Source organism: Eubalaena glacialis, chromosome 14, assembly GCF_028564815.1.
Source record: "Eubalaena glacialis isolate mEubGla1 chromosome 14, mEubGla1.1.hap2.+ XY, whole genome shotgun sequence".
Taxonomy (NCBI): Eukaryota; Metazoa; Chordata; class Mammalia; order Artiodactyla; family Balaenidae; genus Eubalaena; species Eubalaena glacialis.
The window spans coordinates 61,776,656-61,799,153 of record NC_083729.1 but is presented as its reverse complement, the minus strand read 5'-3'; the positions used below and the strand labels follow the sequence as shown (position 1 = coordinate 61,799,153).

General features: G+C 33.4%; 1 protein-coding gene across 4 annotated transcripts in view; it reads right to left on the bottom strand.

Moving 5' to 3' along the window:
* ZNF638 (zinc finger protein 638) overlaps positions 1-22,498 on the bottom strand; it is a 76,827-nt gene that overhangs the window by 13,595 nt on the left and 40,734 nt on the right. For all 4 annotated transcript variants that reach the window (XM_061210568.1, XM_061210566.1, XM_061210565.1 and 1 more), the window contains 11 exons: positions 17,123-17,173; positions 15,185-15,256; positions 14,302-14,388; positions 13,963-14,031; positions 13,540-13,580; positions 11,673-11,804; positions 9,641-9,769; positions 7,694-7,735; positions 7,055-7,189; positions 5,776-5,901; positions 1,391-1,428 (listed from right to left, as the gene is read on the bottom strand). In XM_061210568.1, coding sequence (XP_061066551.1) covers positions 1,391-1,428; positions 5,776-5,901; positions 7,055-7,189; positions 7,694-7,735; positions 9,641-9,769; positions 11,673-11,804; positions 13,540-13,580; positions 13,963-14,031; positions 14,302-14,388; positions 15,185-15,256; positions 17,123-17,173 — 922 coding nt within the window. The remainder of the gene's footprint in view (positions 1-1,390; positions 1,429-5,775; positions 5,902-7,054; positions 7,190-7,693; positions 7,736-9,640; positions 9,770-11,672; positions 11,805-13,539; positions 13,581-13,962; positions 14,032-14,301; positions 14,389-15,184; positions 15,257-17,122; positions 17,174-22,498) is intronic.

Here is a 22,498-nt window from a genome sequence, read left to right as displayed (position 1 = left end):
CTCTAACATCATACAGGTCAGAAAAAAACAACTGCAAAGTGGGAATTAAGAAATTATTAGTGCTAGAACTTTAAAAATTAATAAGATTAGACAACTATTTGTAAATTCATTAAGACATATCTGATTTTAAAAGATAAGTGAAAACAATGAAAGAGAAAATGACCAAACGCACACAGTAACTATTCTTTTGGACGTGAAAGAAACTGTCAAATGAAATATATAAAATGGATTTTTGGAAGAACCTACTTACTTACCAGCCAGAGTTACTACAGCCAAACTGCAGGTCTATCTATACTACTACATGCAGCACTGTTACTTATTCAGCCCTTTGCGGGCTTTTGTAGCAAACACTGCTTGCTGTTAGTTATTACTTCTTAGGCATGTAAATATAATTGGTATGCTGATGTGCAACTTAAAAAAGTCTGTGTGGATACGTATAGCCAACCTATTGCTTAAAGTTACCGATATATTTTAATGTACTCATAATCATCTTTATCATTTAAAAGTCTCATTTTATAAAAATTACTGAGAAGAAAAATCCATAAGACATTCTGTTTTTCAGGCATCTTATAATTAGGCAGTGTATCAAATAAAATAAACTTTCCATATTTATACACTCAAACTCCTCTTTCAAACTGATAAGCTCTTACTACACTGACTAAGAAATAAGGGTAAATCACTTAGTATGAAAGAGAGAAAGAATTCTCTATCAGTGATTCCCAATGAAGAGCAGTAAAAGGGAGGTTATTCATTGGTGGGACAAGGGTGGTGATGAGTGTGGTATTCATCAGGATGAGAAAGTCACTACAAAGAGGATATACTATATGTGGTCAAAAAAAGTTGCGCGTTACCAGTTTGTATAGACTCTGAAGAACAACCTTTCACCCTCTGAAAATATAAAGCAGTGTACATATTATTTTGTTTTATACCAAAATACACACTAAGTATTATCTTTCTGGTTTTAAACACTCAATGAAAATTTAAAAGGATTATACAAACTTAAAATTACTACTGTGCCTAACTATTTTGGAATAGAAAAATCTAACAAGAATATAACACTGATAACAGAGTTGAGCTGTTCAAGAGTATTAGCAAAACATTTCATAAAGAAGGTAAATTTATATATTTAATTCAAACCGTGTGTACACATTCACTTCTCCTAAAAAAAAAAATCAGTAAATATCTGAAAGAGACCAAAAGTAATAACAAAAAAAGCCCCTAGGTCAAACAGAGCCCTCCAAAAACCCCAAAACAAAAAACACCCTCATAACACTCATATAAAAGATACAAACTTTTTGTTACTAGTGAACAATTACCATAAAATACACAAATAATATTTAGTAATTAACTACGTACTATAAAAACTGTTAGCAAACTTAAAGCAACATACCTTTTTTTCCCTAGTTCTGGGTCTTTCTCAGCTTCAGCCTGTAATATAATTCCACATTTTATTGGAGGCTATTCTACTGGATTTAAAATATTTAACTCATCAATGCAGTGTTTTCAGTTCTTAAAATCTAAGCTAAAAAAAAAACCCATACCTTAAAAATATATCAAAACAGATAGTTTTCAGTGTCCACATAACCATCAGGTTCTAGAATTTTCCCATTTTTAGATAAAGATCTCTAAATAAGATTATACAGAATAAATGACACACAGAAATTAATGAGAAAAATAAGTTTCCATAATGTTGATAATAAATAAGAAAATTTTAACTTTAAAAGCCTGGAAATACTACCTTTTGCTAAGAATAAAAACAAGCAACCTGAAATATCAACACATTTTTTGTGCAATTATTATTTTAAAAGACTTCTATTTATGAGAGACTAGTTGACTTAGAAAGCTTTCTACTCAAAACACACAGAAGTGCTGGACAAAATTTAACAATAATCCTTTTAAACATGTATCTGAACCACCAAGAAAGCAATGTCCTGGGGCCCAAAATGAAAGGAGGAATTAAAATTCAGTGCTTATGTACCAAGCACTGATCCAGGCACTTAGGATACATCACTGAACAAAACAGCAAAAATATCTGCCCTTTAGAACTTACATATACTAGCTGAAGGCTTTTTCTGTGGGGAATCGTGTGCTGAGTTGAGAACTATCTTTCTCTAGATTTTCTCAGATTAAAAGCTGAGAATTATATTGTATAGAAACTGAATAATATTTCTAGAGAGGTTCCCGGTGTGGGTGTTGGAGTCCCAGAGTAAAGGCCTTCTTTACTAGGGTATCTGGTAAGGTATCCACTCTACACTGTAATGGTATATAAAGAAAATTAAAGATGGCAGTTGATAAGTCCCATCCACAGTGCTTACAAGCGGTCTTCTCATTCACGGGAGAAACTTGTTAGAGGAAACCAAAACCAAAACCAACCTATATGAGAGTAGAGAAAATCTGTACCAGATACCTGTATTAGCTAACTTGCTTCTTTATTCATAAATTAATAGAAGAGAAAAACAAATGCACAAGAGAGAACAAATCAAGCATACAAAACTGACTGAAGATATTTCAGAGAACTGCTTTAAAAACAACTCTAAAGAATACTCTCTAAAAAATTTTTCTAAAAAAAAAATTCAATAGGATATAGCATCCATAATATCAGTACAGGTGCTACTTCCAGAAAGACAGAACATTAAAATCTGAAGAGAAGAAATATTCAAAGACATAAGAGGAAAATTTTCCTCAGATGAAGGAACACACTAATTTTTAGATTTCATAAATTCAATGAATGATCTAAGCAGGATATAGGAAATAAGTCCCAAACCAAGTTAAAACCTTGCTCACTGCACCAGCCATACTGATCCTCCTTGGAATTCCCGAATCACCAAATACGTCCTTAAGGCCTTAGCTCTTGTTCTCTCTAAAAGCCTCTTCTCTTTGATATGTTAGTAGAGTTCGCTCTCTTACTTCTTTCTTTCAGGTCTCTCAAATAACTCTTTCTCAGAGGGGCCTGACCACTCTAAAATACACATATCCCCCTGCACACCCCGCCATCCAGCACACTCTATCATTTTTTCTTGATTTTTCTCCACAGCACTTCATAGCACTTTTTACCACCTCACACTACGTATATATATATACGTGTGTGTGTGTGTGTATATATATATATATAATAAGCTCCTTGAAGATTGGGCCATTGACTCCTCTGTTTACCAATGTATTCCAAAGTCTAAAACAGTGCTGGCATAGAGAAGGAATTAGATAACTATTTGCTAAATGAATTAGGATAAATGCTAAAAGGTTTCAAAGAGAAAAAAAAAATTACATAGAGGTAGGATTGGAATCAGCCTTCTCCTTAACAACACTGGTTAAGAAAAACAAAACAATAAAAGCAAGAACAATCTGAGCACAGAATTCTCCACCTGGACACACCATCAATGAAACATGTAAGAGAAAAATAAAGTCATTTCCAAATATGCAGGGATTTAGAAAGTTTACTGGCCATACATACTTTCTGGGAAAATTATTTGACAATATATTCTGGCAAACAGAAAGTAATCCAAGAGAGTAGGAGATACAGAGTCCAAGAAATAACAGAAGTAACTCAGAAGAGCAATAAAAAGAAAATCAAAGGTATATAGATGCTTTACAAAGCAAATGGCCATAAATTTAGAACAGGGTGTCAGAAGAATAGCTCTAAGAAGAGAGCATATTCTATTCAACAAATAGTAATTAAGTTATGTGACCCGAGTAACATGAAGACAGTCTTCTTTTTTCCTTTCAACAACAAAAAAACAACTCCTAAACTGTACAGGAAAGCCATAACCCAAATACTGAACAAAAACACAGCATCATTTTGAGAAAAGACTGGGAGTGTAAGAGAGTCACTTCCAAGTGTGCAAGTTACACGTATTTCTTTCTTTATAGACCTACTCTCATTACTAAATTCTGCAGTAAATATCTTCATAATCAAGATATCAAAAATGCAGGTACTGGGTTTCCGTACTTAGAATTAAGCCTTCATACTCTGTATGCAAGGTAACTATAGTTATAGAATTAAAGGTCGTAATGTACTACATGTGGAAGTAACATTACAGGTAACAAAAATGGGGGGAGGATATTGAACAGAGGGTAACATAGGATACTAATTAACTCATTATAAACATGGTAAATTAAAAACTGTTATTAAAAAAATCTGGGGGCAGGATTTATTTCCACCTCATAGTCTAGCTTAGGCTTTCATTACCTCTCATATAGACTATTACAACACCTTGAAATTAGTCCACCTGCCTCTACTATCCAATTTATGATTTGTTAAATGGATATAATGGACATTATGTGACATGCTCAAGATTACAAGGCTAGCTTATCAGTGGTGGAGCTAATAAGTCTTTTATAATAAGTTAAATGTGCTCTTCAATTTAATAAGCTGTAAGAATGAGGTTGAGTTAGGATGTGGGAAATAAAGCATTAATTTAGGCAGAAGTTTCATATAATTTCCACTTGTTTCATTTTCTTTAAGTCTAAGAATTTGGGACCACAATTCTGGAAGAAAAATTTATGTGTAGTCTGTGTTTACTGTAATTCTGAACATAGTGGAAAGTAATAACTTGAAACATACCACAACACAAAGTTTTAAAAATACAATGTTCTGTTGAGAAAAAAAAATGCTAAAAACTTAAAAAAATTTTTTTTCTGAAATCAGGTTAAACAAGCCACACAAATTTGTGCTTAAGGACTTCCCTGGTGGCCCAGTGGTTAAGAATCCGCCTGCCAATGCAGGGGACATGGGTTCGAGCCCTGGTCTGGGAAGATCCCACATGCCACAGGGCAACTAAGCCTGTGCGCCACAACTACTGAGCCTGCACTCTAGAGCCTGCGAGCCACAACTACGGAGCCCATGTGCCACAACTACTGAAGCCCGTGTGCCACAACTACTGAAGCCCATGTGCCACAACTACTGAAGCCCGTGTGCCTAGAGCCCGTGCTCCGCAACAAGAGAAGCCACCGCAATGAGAAGCCTTCATACCACAATGAAGAGTAGCCCCCGTTCGCTGCAACGAAAGAAAGCCTGCACGCAGCAACGAAGACCCAATGCAGCCAAAAATAAATAAATAAATTAAAAAAAAAAAAATTTGTGCTTAAATCAGTATCATGATGCATTCATTTACTTATAGGTGCTCTACTTAATCTGGATTTAGATGGTGGAATTTTCTCTTTCTTGAGCTAGCACAAGAGTTTGGCAGATTAACAAAAACCTGCAGCCACCAAATATAAGGCCCTATTTACCTCCTGCTATTGAGATACAATGAAACTATTAGAAAGAGAAAACATCTGAGTTTCAATTTAATTCTTTCAAAGGTAGACTATTCATAGTTTTCAAAGATTATTATTGTGCAAGCCAAGAACCTGTAAAATCTTCCTTCTTATAAAAGAAGAGAGTATAATAATTTAAACAAGTAAAAGAAAAAAACTTCTATCAGGAGGAAGTCAAAATGGACTCAATGTAGACTGCATTCTGGAGATAATCATGCTATGTATATGGCATCACTCTGCACATATGTCCATAGTAAGCATCAGAATGAATACGCTACATTTTCTAAAATTACCTCAATTTATTCTCATTTATACTGTTCCATAAACCATGAAAATTGGAATAATGATTGCAAAATAAATTTTTAAAAGAAACAGTATCTAAACTCAGAATGAGTTTGACTATTGCCCAAGAATAATTCTCGAAATCAGCTTCAGAGTGTATCTTCTAGCTTTGGGAGAATGACCTTTATGCTTTCCTCATTTTCTAAAAGCACAAAAGTTGATACAAAATAATCTTACCTCTGATGAGTCTATCTTTGGAGATAATGTGCAGGTCAATACATGGTTACCTATGTTCTGTGGATTTTGTTTCAGAAAGCTGTACATTGACTGAGCAGATTCAGGACTATCTAACTGAAGAATTGCCTTTGGAAAAGACAGAAAAGTATTAATTAATAGTTCCTAAAAAAATTAAAAGTAGAATTACCATAGGATCCAGCAATTTCATTTTTTAGTATATACCTAAAAGAATTGAAAGCCAGAACCAGAACAAGTATTTGTACACCCATATTCATACCAGTATTATTCACAGTCAAAAGGTGGAAGCAACCCAAGTGTCGATCAACAGACGAGTGGATAAACACATGTGGTACATGCATACAATGGAATATTATTCAGCCTCAAGAAGGAAAATTCTGACATATGCTACAACACATGCTGGAAGACATGCTAAGTGAAATAAGCCAGACACAAAAGGACAAAAATTGTATGATTCCACTTATATGAGGTACCTAAAGTAGTTAAATTCAGAGACAGAAATTTAAATGGTAGAATGGTGGTTGCCAGGGGCTAGGAAAAGGGGGGATGGAGAGTTGCTGTTTAATGGACAGGGAGTTTTAGTTTGTGAAAATGAAAAAGTTCTGGAGATGGATAGTGGTGATGGCTGCACAACAACGTGAATATACTTAAATGCCACTGAACTGACACTTAAACATGGTTAAAGAAATTTCTTAAACATGTCAAAGAAATTAGTATCTACTACTTGGTCAATTAGGTATTTTTTATGAAGCAAATACTGTCAACTTTGCTATAAAACCCTTTCTACCTTTCTAGGTAATACATGGTTGACCAAAATCTAATTTTCACGGACACATCTGAATTAAACAGAGGAGACAGAGGGCACAGAAAATGTAAAGGGACTTTAGAAATATCTGGTTGACACCCTTTCATTTTATAAATAAGAACTAAAAGTGTAAACCAACTTAGCTAAGGTCACAAAGGTAGTTAAGGCTAGATGAACACAAGTCTGCACTTCCCCAAAAGATAATGCTCTTTGCACGTATTACCTTTCTCCCTTGTGCAAGTTTTTATTTCCCCTTCAAACTAAGAGTTCTTCCTCCTTCCTGCCACAGCCCAGGAGAGAATATGATTGTGTATCATAATTCTGCTAAGAGGCTGAATAATGTTTATAGGTGCTTCAGTTCAGAAGCTGAATTAAAAGTTACAGACCATAAGAATATAGGGTTCAATTATATATTCTCTACAGAACATACAGCGAAAATAGAAGGGACCCTGTTACCTTGTTTTTATTACTCATGTATACGTGGTGATCCACTTTTCCAAACTGAAGTCCAACACAAAGTACACACTGAAGTCCACCTTCTGGTAAGTTATCAAGATGTACAAATCGATCGTAAATTTTATCTACATTTGCCTGTAGTTTTTTTTTTTTTTTTTTTTTAAGAAACAGCATAGAAAAAGAGAAAAACAGCTGAAGTATCAAACTGTAAAACACAGACTAACAATTTATTTTTCAGAGGTCAGGTGATGTCCTCTCCCAAGAGTAAGAAAATGACTATATGGGTAAAGATAGTGAGGTCTTAGTACTAGATGTGAATAATCAGTGAAACAATATACTAAAAAAGGAAGTATAATCTTTCTTCTATCAACATAATATGTACCCAAAACACTTAATATACCAAATATTTACCCAAGTCAGTTAATATGACTCCAGAATCTAAAAAATATTGCACATTAGGACTCTTTTACCCTCTATTTCTTATTTTTACCAAGAGAAGACTCATCTGACATCTCCATCACCTCAATATTTTAAAACTAGTGCTAAGATTTTCTGTAATTCTTGACAGGTGAACAATAAAACAACCAATGTTTCTATCAATTAAACAAGTGTACAAAAGCATTTAAGTGCAAAACTCACCTCTGGGTCATTTTCTCTAATCAAGGTTGTAAATATAGCTTCCTAGAAAGGCAAATAGAGGAAGATTGAAGGTGTAAGCTCTTTCCTATTTGTATATTTAATTAGTCAAGATTTACTGATATAATAAAATAATCTATATGAATAAGTATTAAGAACTACTTCATAAAATGAGGAGTAAGCAAAATTTGTTCCTTCCAAAAATCTTTCCCTCTTCCTAAAACAAGTTATCTAAGTCCCACCCTACCCACAGACTTTAATTCTTCCTAATCCCCTAAGTACATTAAAGACTAATAAGGTGGTACCATTTAGGGGAAGACACTCAAATTCATATACAAGGAATAAGAGATTTAATTTAGCAGACAGTAAGAGAATTCAAATTACACAACAAAAAGTCAGCTAAGCAAAATAGGGGATGAGGAAGAACAGAGATGTAGGCTAGTAAAAAAAAATCACAGGGTATTAAGTGTATAGTGATTTGGTGCTGCTGAATTATATAAAGAGGCCAAGAGTGGCACAAGACAGGGATGTCAAAGCTGGAAGAAGCTAGCTGATAAAAGGCTTAAATGTATAGAAAAGGAACTTTATCTCATGAGACTACGGTTCTTAAATTTTTTTTTCTCTTTGACACTACTGATATATATAAAACCACCCCAGCAATTACATCACATTAGAGTGATTCTCAATGGAAGGCTTTTTCAAAATACATGCATTTTCAATGTTCATTACAGCACTATTTACAAAAGCCAGGACATGGAAGCAACCTAAATTGTCCATAGACAAAGGAATGGATAAAGAAGATGTGGTACATGTATACAATGAAATGTTACTCAGCCATAAAAAGGAACGAAATAGTGACGTTTGCAGAGATGAGGACGACCTAGAGATTGTTATACAGAGTGAAGTAAGTCAAAAAGAGAAAAACAAATATCGTATAATATCGCTTATATGTGGAATCTAGAAAAATTGTACAGATGAACTTATTTGCAAAGCAGAAACAGAGTCACAGATGTAGAGAACAAACATAGTTACCAAGCGGGGGTGGGGGGGTGGGACGAACTGGGAGACTGGGATTGACATATACACACTACTATGTATAAAATAGATAACTAATGAGAACCTACTGTATAGCACAGTGAACTCTACTCAATGATCTGTGGTGAACTAAATGGGAAGGAAATCTAAAAAAGAATGGATATATGTATACATACAACTAATTCGCTTTGCTGTACAGCAGAAACTAACACAATATTGTAAAGCAACTATACTCCAATAAGTATTAATTTTAAAAAATACATGCATTTCCACCTTCCTCTAGAGATTCTAGTATCTCTGTTCCATGCCTCTTAGCAGTAAATGTTTGTAGGCCACACAGAAACAACGAAGGGTTTCTAAATCAGTTGAATTTGAAGAGATTTGAATTGTACGCCAGTCTCATGACTTTGTGAAAAAGGTTTTGAGGGAGATAAAACTGAAGGTAGAGGATATAAAGAATAACTATTTTAGCCGGCGTTTTAAAGAGGTGAAGCAATGGTGAATGGGATGAAGAGGGAACAAATTCCAGAAATATTCAGGAGTTAAAACAGACCAGACCTAGTGACCAGCTGGTTATGAGAAATGAGAGAAAAAAATTTTAATGGTAACCTCTGGAATTCCAGTTTGGATGACAGATAATGGCAGTGAGATAAGAATAGGGTTCTTTACAGACTACTGTTTTCAACTTTTTTTTTCCATTCCAACATACATGAGGGATTGGATTCCCTCAATATGGAGGTAACTCTCAAACTATGAGATGGGCAACTATGGAGAAATAGGAAGATGCTTTCTCAGTGTTTTGAGAGAAAATATGTGACCCAAAGAAGAAAACTAGAAAACACAACAGATTATAATAAATCTGATTTAAAAATTTAATAATATTCTAGTAAATATGATGGTAAGTCTATTATTTACCTCGTCTTTTAAATTCATGTTGTCAGGAGCCATACTTATTGAGAGTTGATTTCCATCCAGTGATATTGGGAAGCAGGTATAAAATTTTACCATAGAATCTGCAGATTTTCTATTTATTTCTATAAATGCCTTTTAAAATACAAATTACAAGAATGAAAAAATAAATCTTAAGTTACTTTTTCTTAAAAAAATTTAATACTTAAGAGTCAAATGAATTGAATAACTTAGTAAATGTTTTTAAGATTAAAAAAAGCATTCCTTAGAACATTACGACCATAACCAAGAAATAATGAATAACTGAACTCATAAGGCAATACTAAAGAGAAATAAGAAGGGACATTGTAGTAAATGACACTAGGGAAATCTTATTTATCTTATTCATCACTATACCCTTAGTACCGAGAGCAGTATCTAGCATGTAGCAAACATTTAATGAACATTTACTGAGTAAATAAATTTAATGATTGACAAAATATGAGAAATATGAGGAATGAAAGAATCAAAGAAACATGTAATGGTTACCAAGTTATTTTTTATTTTGTTGTTTTCATAAGTGTAAAATTGTAACTCCATACATTTTGGTTTTAATTTTCATACCTGGGTAAGTAAAGAGATTGAACATTCTTCCATATGTCTGATAGTTAATGAGGTGGAAATAGTCCATATTTTTATTTATAGTTGTAATTTTTAAAAATAAATTATCTCTTTATGTCATTTGCCAATTTATTAAACTTTTAATATTTTATAGCATGTTTATATGAACCATGTTTCTCATTTTACATAAATATTTTGAATTTATTATTTCCATTTTGCTTTGATTATGTTAATTTTAGTTTCACAAATGTTTTAAATGTTTTTATGACTGAATCTGATATTTTTCCATATAACACCTAGAAAAATATTAAATCTCCAAATAATTAAATTAAATTAAATTAAATCTCCAAATAATTCTACTCAACTCTAATCAAAACTGGGCATAAACAATCTAGATTTTCTGTATTTGGATTCTATATTTATCTACATACACATCCACTTTGGTATATGATGCAAAGTATGAATTTGAATTATTCATTCCTAGATTCCCACAATTTCCCCCATTTTAATGTATCATCACATAAAATTCTTACATTAAAAAATGTATTCTTTCTTATTCTTGTCCATCTCTAAACATTACAAATAATGTGCTTTTTAGAAAACAGCTTTATTGAAATACAGTTTACATATCATAAAATTCACCTGTTTAAGTATATAATTTAATGGTTTTTAATACATTTATAGAGTTGTACAACCATTCAAATAATCTACTTTTAACATAAGGTAAAACTGCATATGACTACTTACACTTACTCTCCCCTCCTACTTTGTTTTCTTAAGCACACTTGCTTGACTCTCAAAAATCTCTAGTGATCATTAACTCCTTCTTATAGTAAGAACACTACTTCCCACCACTCTAACGGTGTTGTTTCCATTATTTAAACTTCCCTGAAATTTCACTTCCTATAAAATACCTTCCACAAGTTGTTCATTATTAACAATATTTTGTTTTGTTTTTAAATTACAAAAGCAATATATACTCATTATAGAAAACTGAAGACATACAGATAAATCTAGGTTGTTCTAAATACTGATGACTTCACTAGTCTGAGTCTGAAAATGGTTATTTCCCATTTGAGTATAACTGGTAAAAAAACAAAAAGAAATACTAGTAGAGTGCTCAACAAAATTTTATAAGTTGTTTAAAAAACTTTGTATTAACATATTACAGATGTAAAGTATTTTCTGTTAAAGTAAATGTTTGAGCAAAACTTTAATGGGGAAATCCATCCTTCCCATCGTAAAACTACATCTGATTAGAATAATATATTTTTAAAATAAAGGATTATCTGTGTTTTATTTTTTAAAAATGCCTTAACTTGAGACAGCTTATTCTGAGGTGCTGCTCTTAAACCCTTTTGTCCTAGTTTTGTGAAGTTAATGTTTTTCAAAATGTGCTTGCAGACAACATGAATTCACAACTATTTTCAACTCTTACCTTTTTATGAGATGATAAAATCAAAATATCCTTTAAACCACCAAATGGTTTTACTAGGTTGTAAACTTCTTCAATAGAATATCCTTTATTAGGCAAATCAGAAATAAGTACCACACAAATTTCTTCTGTTTCCTTCAAAACCAATTTAAGAATTGACATTAAAACTTAACTGCTGTTATATTTACTTAAATCTACACTGCAGATCATACGTTATGTTAGTATTTAAATTGTATTTAATACTAAATATGATTAATTCAGAAGGCTGGTCTAAACCACAAATTAAAAACAAAACAAAATGCACTTTTCCACTCTTCAAGTACACAGAATAATTCAGTCATACCATCTGTCATCTAGTCAAGGTCTTCAGTTCTCTTCTGCAACCACTGCTTAAAAATAAATTTAAAAACACAGATTTGCCCGTCTCTGACTACAGCTCCTTCCTTTCATGTACTGTTGCCATTCCTGTGCCTTGTGATGCTAAGATCCCCATGCTCCAAATCAGTGCATATTCTTTTATCTTACTGAGTAAAATAATCCCTTGTTGGCAATATAAAAAAGCTTACCTAGTCTCTTAGGATCCTTACCCCATAACCCAATCCCCACTACAAAGTAAATACTTTCATTTCTGCCTTCTCTTCTCTCAGATCTATTTTATTCTTCAAGATGACTCTCATAAATGCCAACTTTTCCTTTAGTGGATGTTGGCGAAATCCCCAAAGGCAAATATTTGGCAATTTGTGACTTTTCTTTTGGTGGGGGAAGGTGGGAAATTACAATTTTCATAAGCTAGTTGAGAATGATTTTTAACTAGCAAGTAAATTGTGTTCAAAAATGATTCCTGGGCTTCACTGGTGGCACAATGGTTAAGAATCCGCCTGCCAATGCAGGGGACACGGGTTTGAGCCCTGGTCCGGGTAGATCCCACATGCCGCGGAGCAACTAAGCCCATGTGCCACAACTACTGAGCCTGCGCGCCACAACTACTGAGGTTGTGTGCTACAACTACTGAAGCCTGTGTGCCTAGAGCCCGTGCTCTGCAACAAGAGAAGCCACCGCAATGAGCAGCCCGAACACTGCGACAAAGAGTAGCCCCCGCTCGCCACAGCTAGAGAAAGCCCGCGTGCAACAACGAAGACCCAACGCAGCCAAAAATAAAATAATAAAGAAGATGAATGAATTTATATATATATAAAAAAAGACTCCTTCTAAAGTGCAGTAAGTAAATCTAAGATACTCTACTGGTGTTTTACAATATTCTTCTTAAAACAAAACAGTAAGTTAACACATACTACTTACTTAGTTACTACTCGAAGAATGTAACAACCAGTCTAAAATAAACTTATCCTGAGCACCTGAAGGATCTCAAGATCTTAACCAGTAAAGTCTAAATTAATGAAATCTTAATATATTCATAATAATAGATATAAGCACATGAAAACAATAAAGTGAACTTTATGCCCTTCAAATAGAACTGCAAACCCCACTTGCTCCTCTAAAAACACAAAAAATAAATGGTATTCTAAATACTAACGTATCTCCAATTTGCTTCTAAGAAAAAAGAAATTTCACAAAATTCCATTGGTTCTAATTTGACAACCCGTTATCTACTCAAAAACCCAACTGGCCTAACATTTTCTTCTCAGTGAAAAGTAATCCTCAATAACATGTACATTTATTGATAATCTGCACCTAAATTTTTGTAACTCAAGATTTTTTTTAACTCAAACCATATTTTAAAAGTCTCCAATGACCAGGATTTTTCACCATACCAAATCTGTGTATTTTTTACCTAGGTTTACAGTAAGAAAAATACATTGTGTCAAAATTTCTTAAGCTTTAAAAAAATAAGTAAAATATAAAAACTGACCTTGTTAACTGGTTCATTTTCTGTGGCCTCCAAAGCAGCTTCTTAAGAGGCAAAATAAAATAAGAATTCATGCAGATATACTTTATTTATCAAGATCCCACTTTATTCCACAATGGATTAAATAGTAGCTACATGAAAATGTATACAATGGGTAAAAGACTAGAGAATTTAAGTAGGATATAGCTACATAAGTAACACTGGCTTTTCAATAATACATTCAGTTTTATTCCTTCTGAGAGCAAAATTTCAGACTAATCAAGAGACAAGGTGAAGATCTGAATCATAATATTCTTAATTTCACTTAGGTATAACTCTGGTATTGAAAAAATATATATATATATATGAGACACAAAATTATTTTCCTAAAATTTAATTTTCTATCTTTAAACATAAGAGAACAAAATAAAATTTCTATTGACCTACCTGAAATAGTTTCTTTAGCACCATTTTCAGTGGCTTTGACTTCCACACTCATCTTTATTTCAGAGTTTTCTGCATGAAATAGTCTGCTTTAATAGTCTAGAAAAACACACTAATATAATTAAACTAATGCATCTAAACAGGAACTTAAGCTAGTTTATTTTGTTACTTCAAGTCTCCTTAGGCTGACCTGATTTAAGACAAAGCTAATACAAGTTTTCCTTTGAAACACCAAATAATCCTTTTGAAGATTCTTAAGCAACGATTTCAAAATATACCCAGAATGTATACCAATAGGATTGAATGAAAAGAAAGCACTGCATGACAGCATTTCAAGCTTACCTGGTACAATCACAGGTTTACTGGCGTCTTTGTTTTTGACAATTCCAGCCTTTTTGACTTCTAGAGACTTCTTTCCACTAGATTTTGCTTTTAAAAGTAGAGTTGAACCATTATTCTAAGGGTCTATTCAGTCATTTAGCATGTTTCATACTAATATATTAGTAAATAAGTAGTTCAACTTTATTATAAAAGCAGCTCTTTTCCACATACTTATTTCCATTTATTTTCAGTATCTGTTTACCAATAAGATTAAAAGCAAATTTAAACTGAGATACAACTTTTGTTGAGGGCTATTAATGATTCACAAATTATTAAATCCTCATGTGGCAAAAGCACACCATAATCACACACACAAAAATCATTATTTTATAACTTCCACAAAGATTCTTTAAAATTACATTAGTCAATTGGAAAAATATATTAATAAACGGATGTTATTTTCAACATGTTACAATTTAGTGTTCCATTTCTTTATGGTGGATACATCCTTGTAACATGGAAAGAAAATCTTTAAAGTGACAAATATCAGAGGAATTTTACAAGCTGGGGAAGGTATTATGAAGTGACAGCTCTAAAAAAATGAGTAAAAAAAAGATTAAACAGGGGGGGAAGTGGCAGAGCAACCTATGATTATATGGCTGTCAGAAATGTTTCCTAAACAAAAATGTATCTGCAATGGCAGATACTGTCAAAGACCAAAGCATCAAAAAACAAAAGTCCTATGTGTGTCAGGTTCTAAATATCAAAGAATTATTTACTAAACTTTTTAAGATGTTATTACATACTACAAATTAAAACTTGCTTTTGATATCATATTTATTACATTCTTTAACGCAGAATTAAGAATAAACTTAATATAACCTCTCTTTTCCAACAGTCTTACCTGTTTTGATTGAAGCTTTATTACCTTTAGCAGCTACTGTTACCACAGATTTTACAGAACCCGCTGATTTCCCTAAATCACAAAAGCTTAGTCAAAACTGATTTATTTAACTGGTATCAACAATTCCCAAAGAACCTCACAAAGAATATAAGAGCAACAAACTATATTTTATTCAAAACATAAAATGCTATCATCTTTAGGGACACAGGTCATTTGCTAAATTAGAAATGATAATTTCTTTAGGAAGAAAAATATCACTGAAATAAGAATTCACCTCCCCTTTGGGGTACTTAAAAACAGCGTTCAGGCAAGTTACACATATCTCTAAATGTGTGAATCAACTTAGTAATTAGAAGCAAAATTACTAACTTCAAGGATATAAACACAATCCCACGATGCCTTTAATGGCTCCAAAAGCAGTTATATTGAGGACCTCCCAGCTCATGCTTCCTTGGCTCCCAGTTGACTAAAAAGCACTTAAGAATACCTACATCATGGTCAGGCCACATAAAGACTATTTTGACTCATCCCTAGTGGGCCCTATCTGAGCAGGATTATTTAAACTGTTCTGACCCTTCTTTGTACATATGTATATTACTGTTGCTTATATTCCAAAATGATGTTGTTTATAAAGACTGTGATCATCTAAGTGTCACTAAAAAGATTACCAGAGTCAAAAACCTTTTCATTCAGAGAGCAACAGGAGGTTTAGCTCTGAAAATCAGGATGCCCAACGAGCAAGGTAGTATAAGGAAAAAGCCCAGGATCACAAGTCAGTGAATTCAAGTTGAATTCCAAGTCAAGGTGTGAAGTCTGGGGGAATTTACTGATTTCTGTGCACGTTTCCCCATTTATAAACCAGGGTGGTAACTGCCTTAACTACCTAACAGGACCTTTTGTGAGAATATGATCATGCTTTTGAAGTTATTAAACAAACAAAAAGAATTACTGACATCTGCAAAATTTAATCAGAATAGTTTACAAATCCACCCTTTATATCCAAAGACAGACCTTAATTTTTGCTCAAAAAGAGAAATACCAATCTTTATAGATTGTCACTCAACCAGTCATTTCTTAGTCATTCCCGTTTTGTCACACTGCAGTAACCTTAGCCCCAGTGAGCTCTTAAGGTGTTTCTTTCACTATCCTATGTTACTACCACAAGTCGATTCACTTTACTACTTCTAGTTGGGTACCAGAACTTAAGGAAAAAATATCTAGAATTAACTTCCAACACTCAAGGGGGAAGCTACTGGTTTTAGCACCCACTCCCCCAGATTTCCACCAATGACTCCTATAAACTTACTATTAAAGTAGTATCAAACTGTTTGCTAAAGAAGTGCATCTTCAAAACATGTTTTCTAGCCACACCTGACTCCCTCAGATTACTGCTTCTAAGAAACTACTATGTGATAATTATGGATCTGCCACTAACAGTGGTTCAAGACCGCTTCCTTTCCTTCCTACCATTATAAAGACAATTAATACATTGATCTCTATCCTCTTAAAAAGATGACTCTGAATTAACCAGCATTTAACAGAAATGGGGAAAATGCTAGGGGAAGGAGAAAAAAATTAATAATTACTTTAAAATCCACTATAGCCCATAAAAAATGCAAAGAGAACATAATTTGCTGTAAGTTTGTTTATAAAAGAAAGTAAACAGAGAAGACCTCAATAAAAGAGAAAGGCGGAAATATCGCCAATATTCATCATGAGAAACAGTTTGCCAGTTAAATTATTTTATTTTGATAATCACTGCAAGGAAAGAGCATTATCTACTAAACCTGCTTTCTCAAAACTTCTAGATGACTATAAATTTCACAGATTGGTATATACTCAGCACACACTGTGTCACATGAGATCCAAGACTACTGATAAAAACTGCTTAAATAATTTAAAGTTAACATGTCTAGGATCTTAATATAGAAAACATACCTGAAGATTTATTTACTTTGGCTGCAGATGTCTTGGTTTGTCCAGGTTTGGCTAAAATAACAAGAAAAATATATCAGTAACACATTAAAAAAACATCACTTAGATTTAGGAAAGAGCTAACTTAGCATAATTTTGGTAAAAACACTGCAAGAAACATCCTTATACTCATCTTTGTATGCCCATGGAACTATAACTATAGGCAAATTCTTAGCCATGGACTTGCTGAGACAAAGGGATAGATTTAAATTTTAACAAACATGAAATTGTCCTCCAGAAAGGTTGTACCAATTAATATTGCCATCAATAGTATACAAGAGTGGGGCTTCCCATTTCCACACAAACACAGTATGTAAAAGAAGTTATTAATCACTCCAATCTGAGCTAGAAACTAGTATGATTTAATCTTTGTTTCGTAAATTTTAAGTAAAGCTGTGTCAATTTTCATATGTGTAATTTATCTCTATTTTTTTGTGATCTATTCTTAATATTTGCCAATTTATCTTTTGGGTTTTGAGGATTTTCTTATTAGAGTTCTTTATACATTAAAATTAATCTGTATCATATAGGTAACAACTTTTTAAAAAGTTATGAGAAATACTTATACAAAAATATTTTCATGTAATCAATGTCTTCTCGATAGGGGAGGACTTTCTCATTCTGAAATTAAAAACAAACCAAAAAACCCTCCACATTTTCTTTCAATACTTTTTACTGCTGTCTATGTATCATGTTAAATCTCTGATCCAGTTGTAATTTATTTGTTTATTTATTTATTTAATTAATTTATTTGGTTGCGTTGAGTCTTCGTTGCTGTGCGCGGGCTTTCTCTAGTTGTGGCGAGCGGGGGCTACTCTTCGTTGAGGTGCGCAGGCTTCTCATTACGGTGGCTTCTCTTGTTGTGGAGCACAGGCTCTAAGCGTGCGGGCTTCAGTAGTTGTGGCACGTGGGCTGCAGAGTGCAGGCTCAGCAGTTGTGGCGCACGGGCTTAGTTGCTCCGCGGCAATGTGGGATCTTCCCGGAGCAGGGCTCGAACTCGTGTCCCCTGCATGGCAGGCGGATTCTTAACCACTGCGCCACCAGGGAAGTCCCTGTAATTTATCTTGATACTATAAACTATATTCTTCACAAAGAGGCTAGTCAATTTAATGAATAATTGATCTTTTCTCTGCTAATCTGAAATATTACCATAATGATTTACTGATATTCCATATGTTTGGGGGAGTATCCGTGGAATCTATTCTGTCCTACTGATCTTTTGTCTATTTATGCAACTATATGAAACTATATAAATCTTTTAACTTTGTAATGTATTTTAATATCTGTTAGTGCTGGTCTGTCCTAATTACTCTTCCTTTGCAGAATTTTCTTGTCTATTCTATGTATAAACTTTATTATCAGCTTATATAGATTCAAAAAATCTTTACTGGTATTAGTTAGGTTCCTAATAATTATCTTTTAATATAAGAAAAAAAGGCATATTATATAATGGTGAGAGGCTTTCTATCCAAAAATGAGCTGTTTTCTCATTTAAGCCTTATTTTATGCCTCTTAGTATTTAAAAGTTTTCTTTTCATAGCTTCTACTTTTATTATTACAAATGGAATATTTTATTAGTATATTAATATTTTATTAGTATATTAATATTTTATTAGTATATTATTATGAATGGTTTTTTATGTAATAAAGCAATTAAAACTTTATAGTAATTTAGAGAATTAGGATGGCTATTTAATAGCATTTCAATAGATTCTATTGGGTTTTCCATCATACATATTTGCAAACAATAATGTTTTATCATACTTTCCAATTTTTATGCCTCTTGACTTGTAGTGCACCGGCTAATGGCTATTAGTTTTAGAACAATATTTATTTTAACTCATAGAAGTGATGATGAGTATCCCTTGTTTTGGTCCCAACTTTAATGGGAACGCTTCCACTGTTTAACTCTTACGCATATGCTGGCTTTTGACTTGATATATGTGTATTTGTTATGTATATAAATAAATAAAGTATATATACACAAACACACTATCATATTAAGGAAGTAGTCACCTACTTTAAGAATTTCTCAGCATTTATCACCCTCTATTTAATATAGTAAATGGAATTGACAGATTTCCTAATTTTGAACCATCTTTATACTTCTGACATGACCCCCCTCCCCCTCTTGGGCATACTATGTTATTCATTTAAGGTACTTCCAGACACTAAAATTTTACTTTAAAACTTTACATCAAATATTCAGAAGTGAAATTGTTCTATAATTCTAGTTTACTATGATAGCTTTATCAACATTTTAAAACATTTCTCTAACTTTTAATTTTGAGATTACTGTATATGCACATGGAGTTGTAAGAAATAATAGGGAGAGATCCCATATACCCTTCACGGAGTTTCCTCTAATGGTAATATTTTGCATAACTAAGTACTATATCATAAACAGGAAACTGACATTGATATAATTTACAAACATTCCAATTTCCCCAGATTGCATGCACGTAATGTATATTTAGTTCTATGAAATTCTATCACATACGTGTAGATTACTGTGACCATCAGTCAAGACAAAGAGCAGTTCCACCACAAGGATCTTTCCTACTACCCATTATAGAAAGAGTCATCTCCTCCCTCCCCCAGAATCCGACAACCACCAATCTGTTCTCTATCTCTTTAATTTTATCATTTCAGGAATGTTATGTAAATAGAAGCTTACAATACATAATTTTTTTAGATTGAGTTTTTTAAATCAGCACAATTCCTCTGTAATCCATCTAAGTTGTTGCATGTATCAATAATTCATTCCTTTTTATTGCTAAGTGGTAGGTATTCCATGCTACAGACATAACACGGTTTGTTTAGCCATGCACCTACTGAAGGACATTAGGGTTGTTCCCAGCTCTTGGCTATTAATACAGAGGCTATAAATATTTGTGTACTGGTTTTGTGTGAACAGGTTTTGTGTGAAATGTAATTCACTTGCCTGAGATAAATGCCCAAGAGCGTAACTGCTGGGTCCTATGGTGAGCACATGTTTAGTTTTGTTAAAAAGCTACAATACTTTTTTCGAGAATGGCCATACTATTTTACATTCCCACCAGCAATGTACAAGTTTCTCCACATCTTCAATAGCATTTGGTATTACCATTTTCTTATTTTAGCCATTGTGCTAAGTGTGCAGCGTCTTTGTCAGCATTCGATGTTGGTATTAGCCTGTTTTTTCCTTCCTGTTCCCCCTCCCTCCATACTCCCTTTTAAAGAATGTTTTCCTTTCCTCTGCATGCTATGGAATAGTTGAAATCAGAACTAGAGTTATTACTTCCTTTAAGGTTTGCTGGAACTCACATGTGGGAACTATTTGGGCAGAGTGCTTTTATTGGGGAAATAACTGACTGAAACAAAAAAAGTCATTTTCATCTGGGAATTGAAAAGATAAAAAGACATGCACTTAAAAAAAAAAAAAGGAAACCAATAAAATCTTACAGAAGAAAAAAATCATTAAATCAAGAATGACAAATCAGAAAATTCTGGTTCACTATGTGTTTTTCCATGGGTTCAGTTATTTTTTTTTATTGAAGTATAGCTGATCTACAATGTTGTGTTAATTACCACTATATAGCAAAGTGACTCAGTTATACAAATATATACATTCTTTTTCATATTCTTTTCCATTATGGTTTATCACAGGATACTGAATACAGTTTCCTGTGCCATACAGTAGGACCTTGTTGTTTATCCATTCTATGTATACCAGTTTGCATCTGCTAATCCCAAACTCCCAATCCATCCCTCTCCTGGCCCTCTCTCTCCCCCTTGGCAACCACATATTCCCTATGTCCGTGATTCTGTTTCTCTTTCATAAATAGGTTCATTTGTGTCATATTTTTGACGCCACATAAGTGATATCATATGGTATTTATTTTTCTCTTTCTGACTTACTTCACTTAGTATGATAATCTCTAGTTGCCTTCCATGGGTTCAGTTATAACACTAATACAAATGTGATTTGAGTATCCCTATACTCTTCCTCCAGCAAATATTTATTCATTAACCCTTACACCACATTAGATACTAAGGTACAGAAAAATAAAACTACAAATATTCCCTTACCCAGCCAAGTGAAAGAGACAGACTTATTAACAACCTATTAATACCAAGTGATTTAATGTACACAATACAGTATTTCTAGGAGGGAGTTGGGAGCATTTAACTGCCTAAGAGTCAGGGAAGGTATCACAAAGAAGCTTCATCTGAGATGGGCCTTAAAAGATAAATTAGAATTTGCCCCACCTCGACCCTCCAAAAGGAGTCTTAATTGACTTTGTATTTTCAATACCTTGCACGAGGCCTGGCACCTACTAAATAGCTACTTCATAAGTGCTTACTAAGTGAAGTTAACTGGAATTTAGACAATGATTCCACACAAATGGATAGCATAAAGACTCAAGAAATGAAATAGCACAGCTGGAAAATAAACTGTTCTGAGTAGCTTAAACATAATATACAGTTGCGTGACAAGAGATTGAAAAAGTCATCTGGGCCAAAGGGGAAGGGGTCGTTATGAAGAATTTGGGCTTTCCCCTGTGGGTCACTAGGAGTGGAATGATCAGATCTGCTTTAAAGTGACCTCAGGGCAAGAGTGTTAATACCGGAGCAGAGTAGAATAAAAATCGCCAGTCGGGAGGCTATCTTCAAAAATTCAAATGTGAGTCTAAACTAAAACATTTACAGCTGTGATGGAGTAAAGGTGAGATAATTTGAGGTATATTCAAGAGAGAACTAATTTGAATCAGCCACCTATTGGAGGAGAAGAGGAACGATGTTATTTAAGTTTGAACTGGGTGGGACAAAAAAGAAGACAAGACAGGGTAAAGGATTACTAACAGATTCCTACACTGGATAACTAGTGGTGTTGTTAGATAATACAAGAAAATGAGGCGTAAACGTGAGGGGGCAGAAGAGGTTTATGTATGTATGGGAGATGTCATTGGTCCTTAAAGATATGGAAAGGAAAGAAATCAACCAGCAAGAAAAGTAGGACATGAGAAGAGGAACAGACATTTAGGGAAACAATGAAGGGAAGATAAAAGAAGAGCAATCAAAGGAGATATAGAACAAGTTTTCATTCTCAGAGAGGTACTTTAGTATAGGTGAAAAGCTTGGGAAGCATACAGTTTTGGGTTTGAATCCTAACTCTTCCATGTGACCTTGAGTAAGTCATTTAACCTCTCTGAATCTGTTTCCTCATCTATCAAACGAGAACAGTATGAACTATACTCATAGGGTGGTCTGAAATATTAAGTGAGATAACAAATTGCCTACTATAAATAGTGTAACCATGGCAGGTTTCTTTCCCTTGTTTTCTGTCTTCTGGCACAA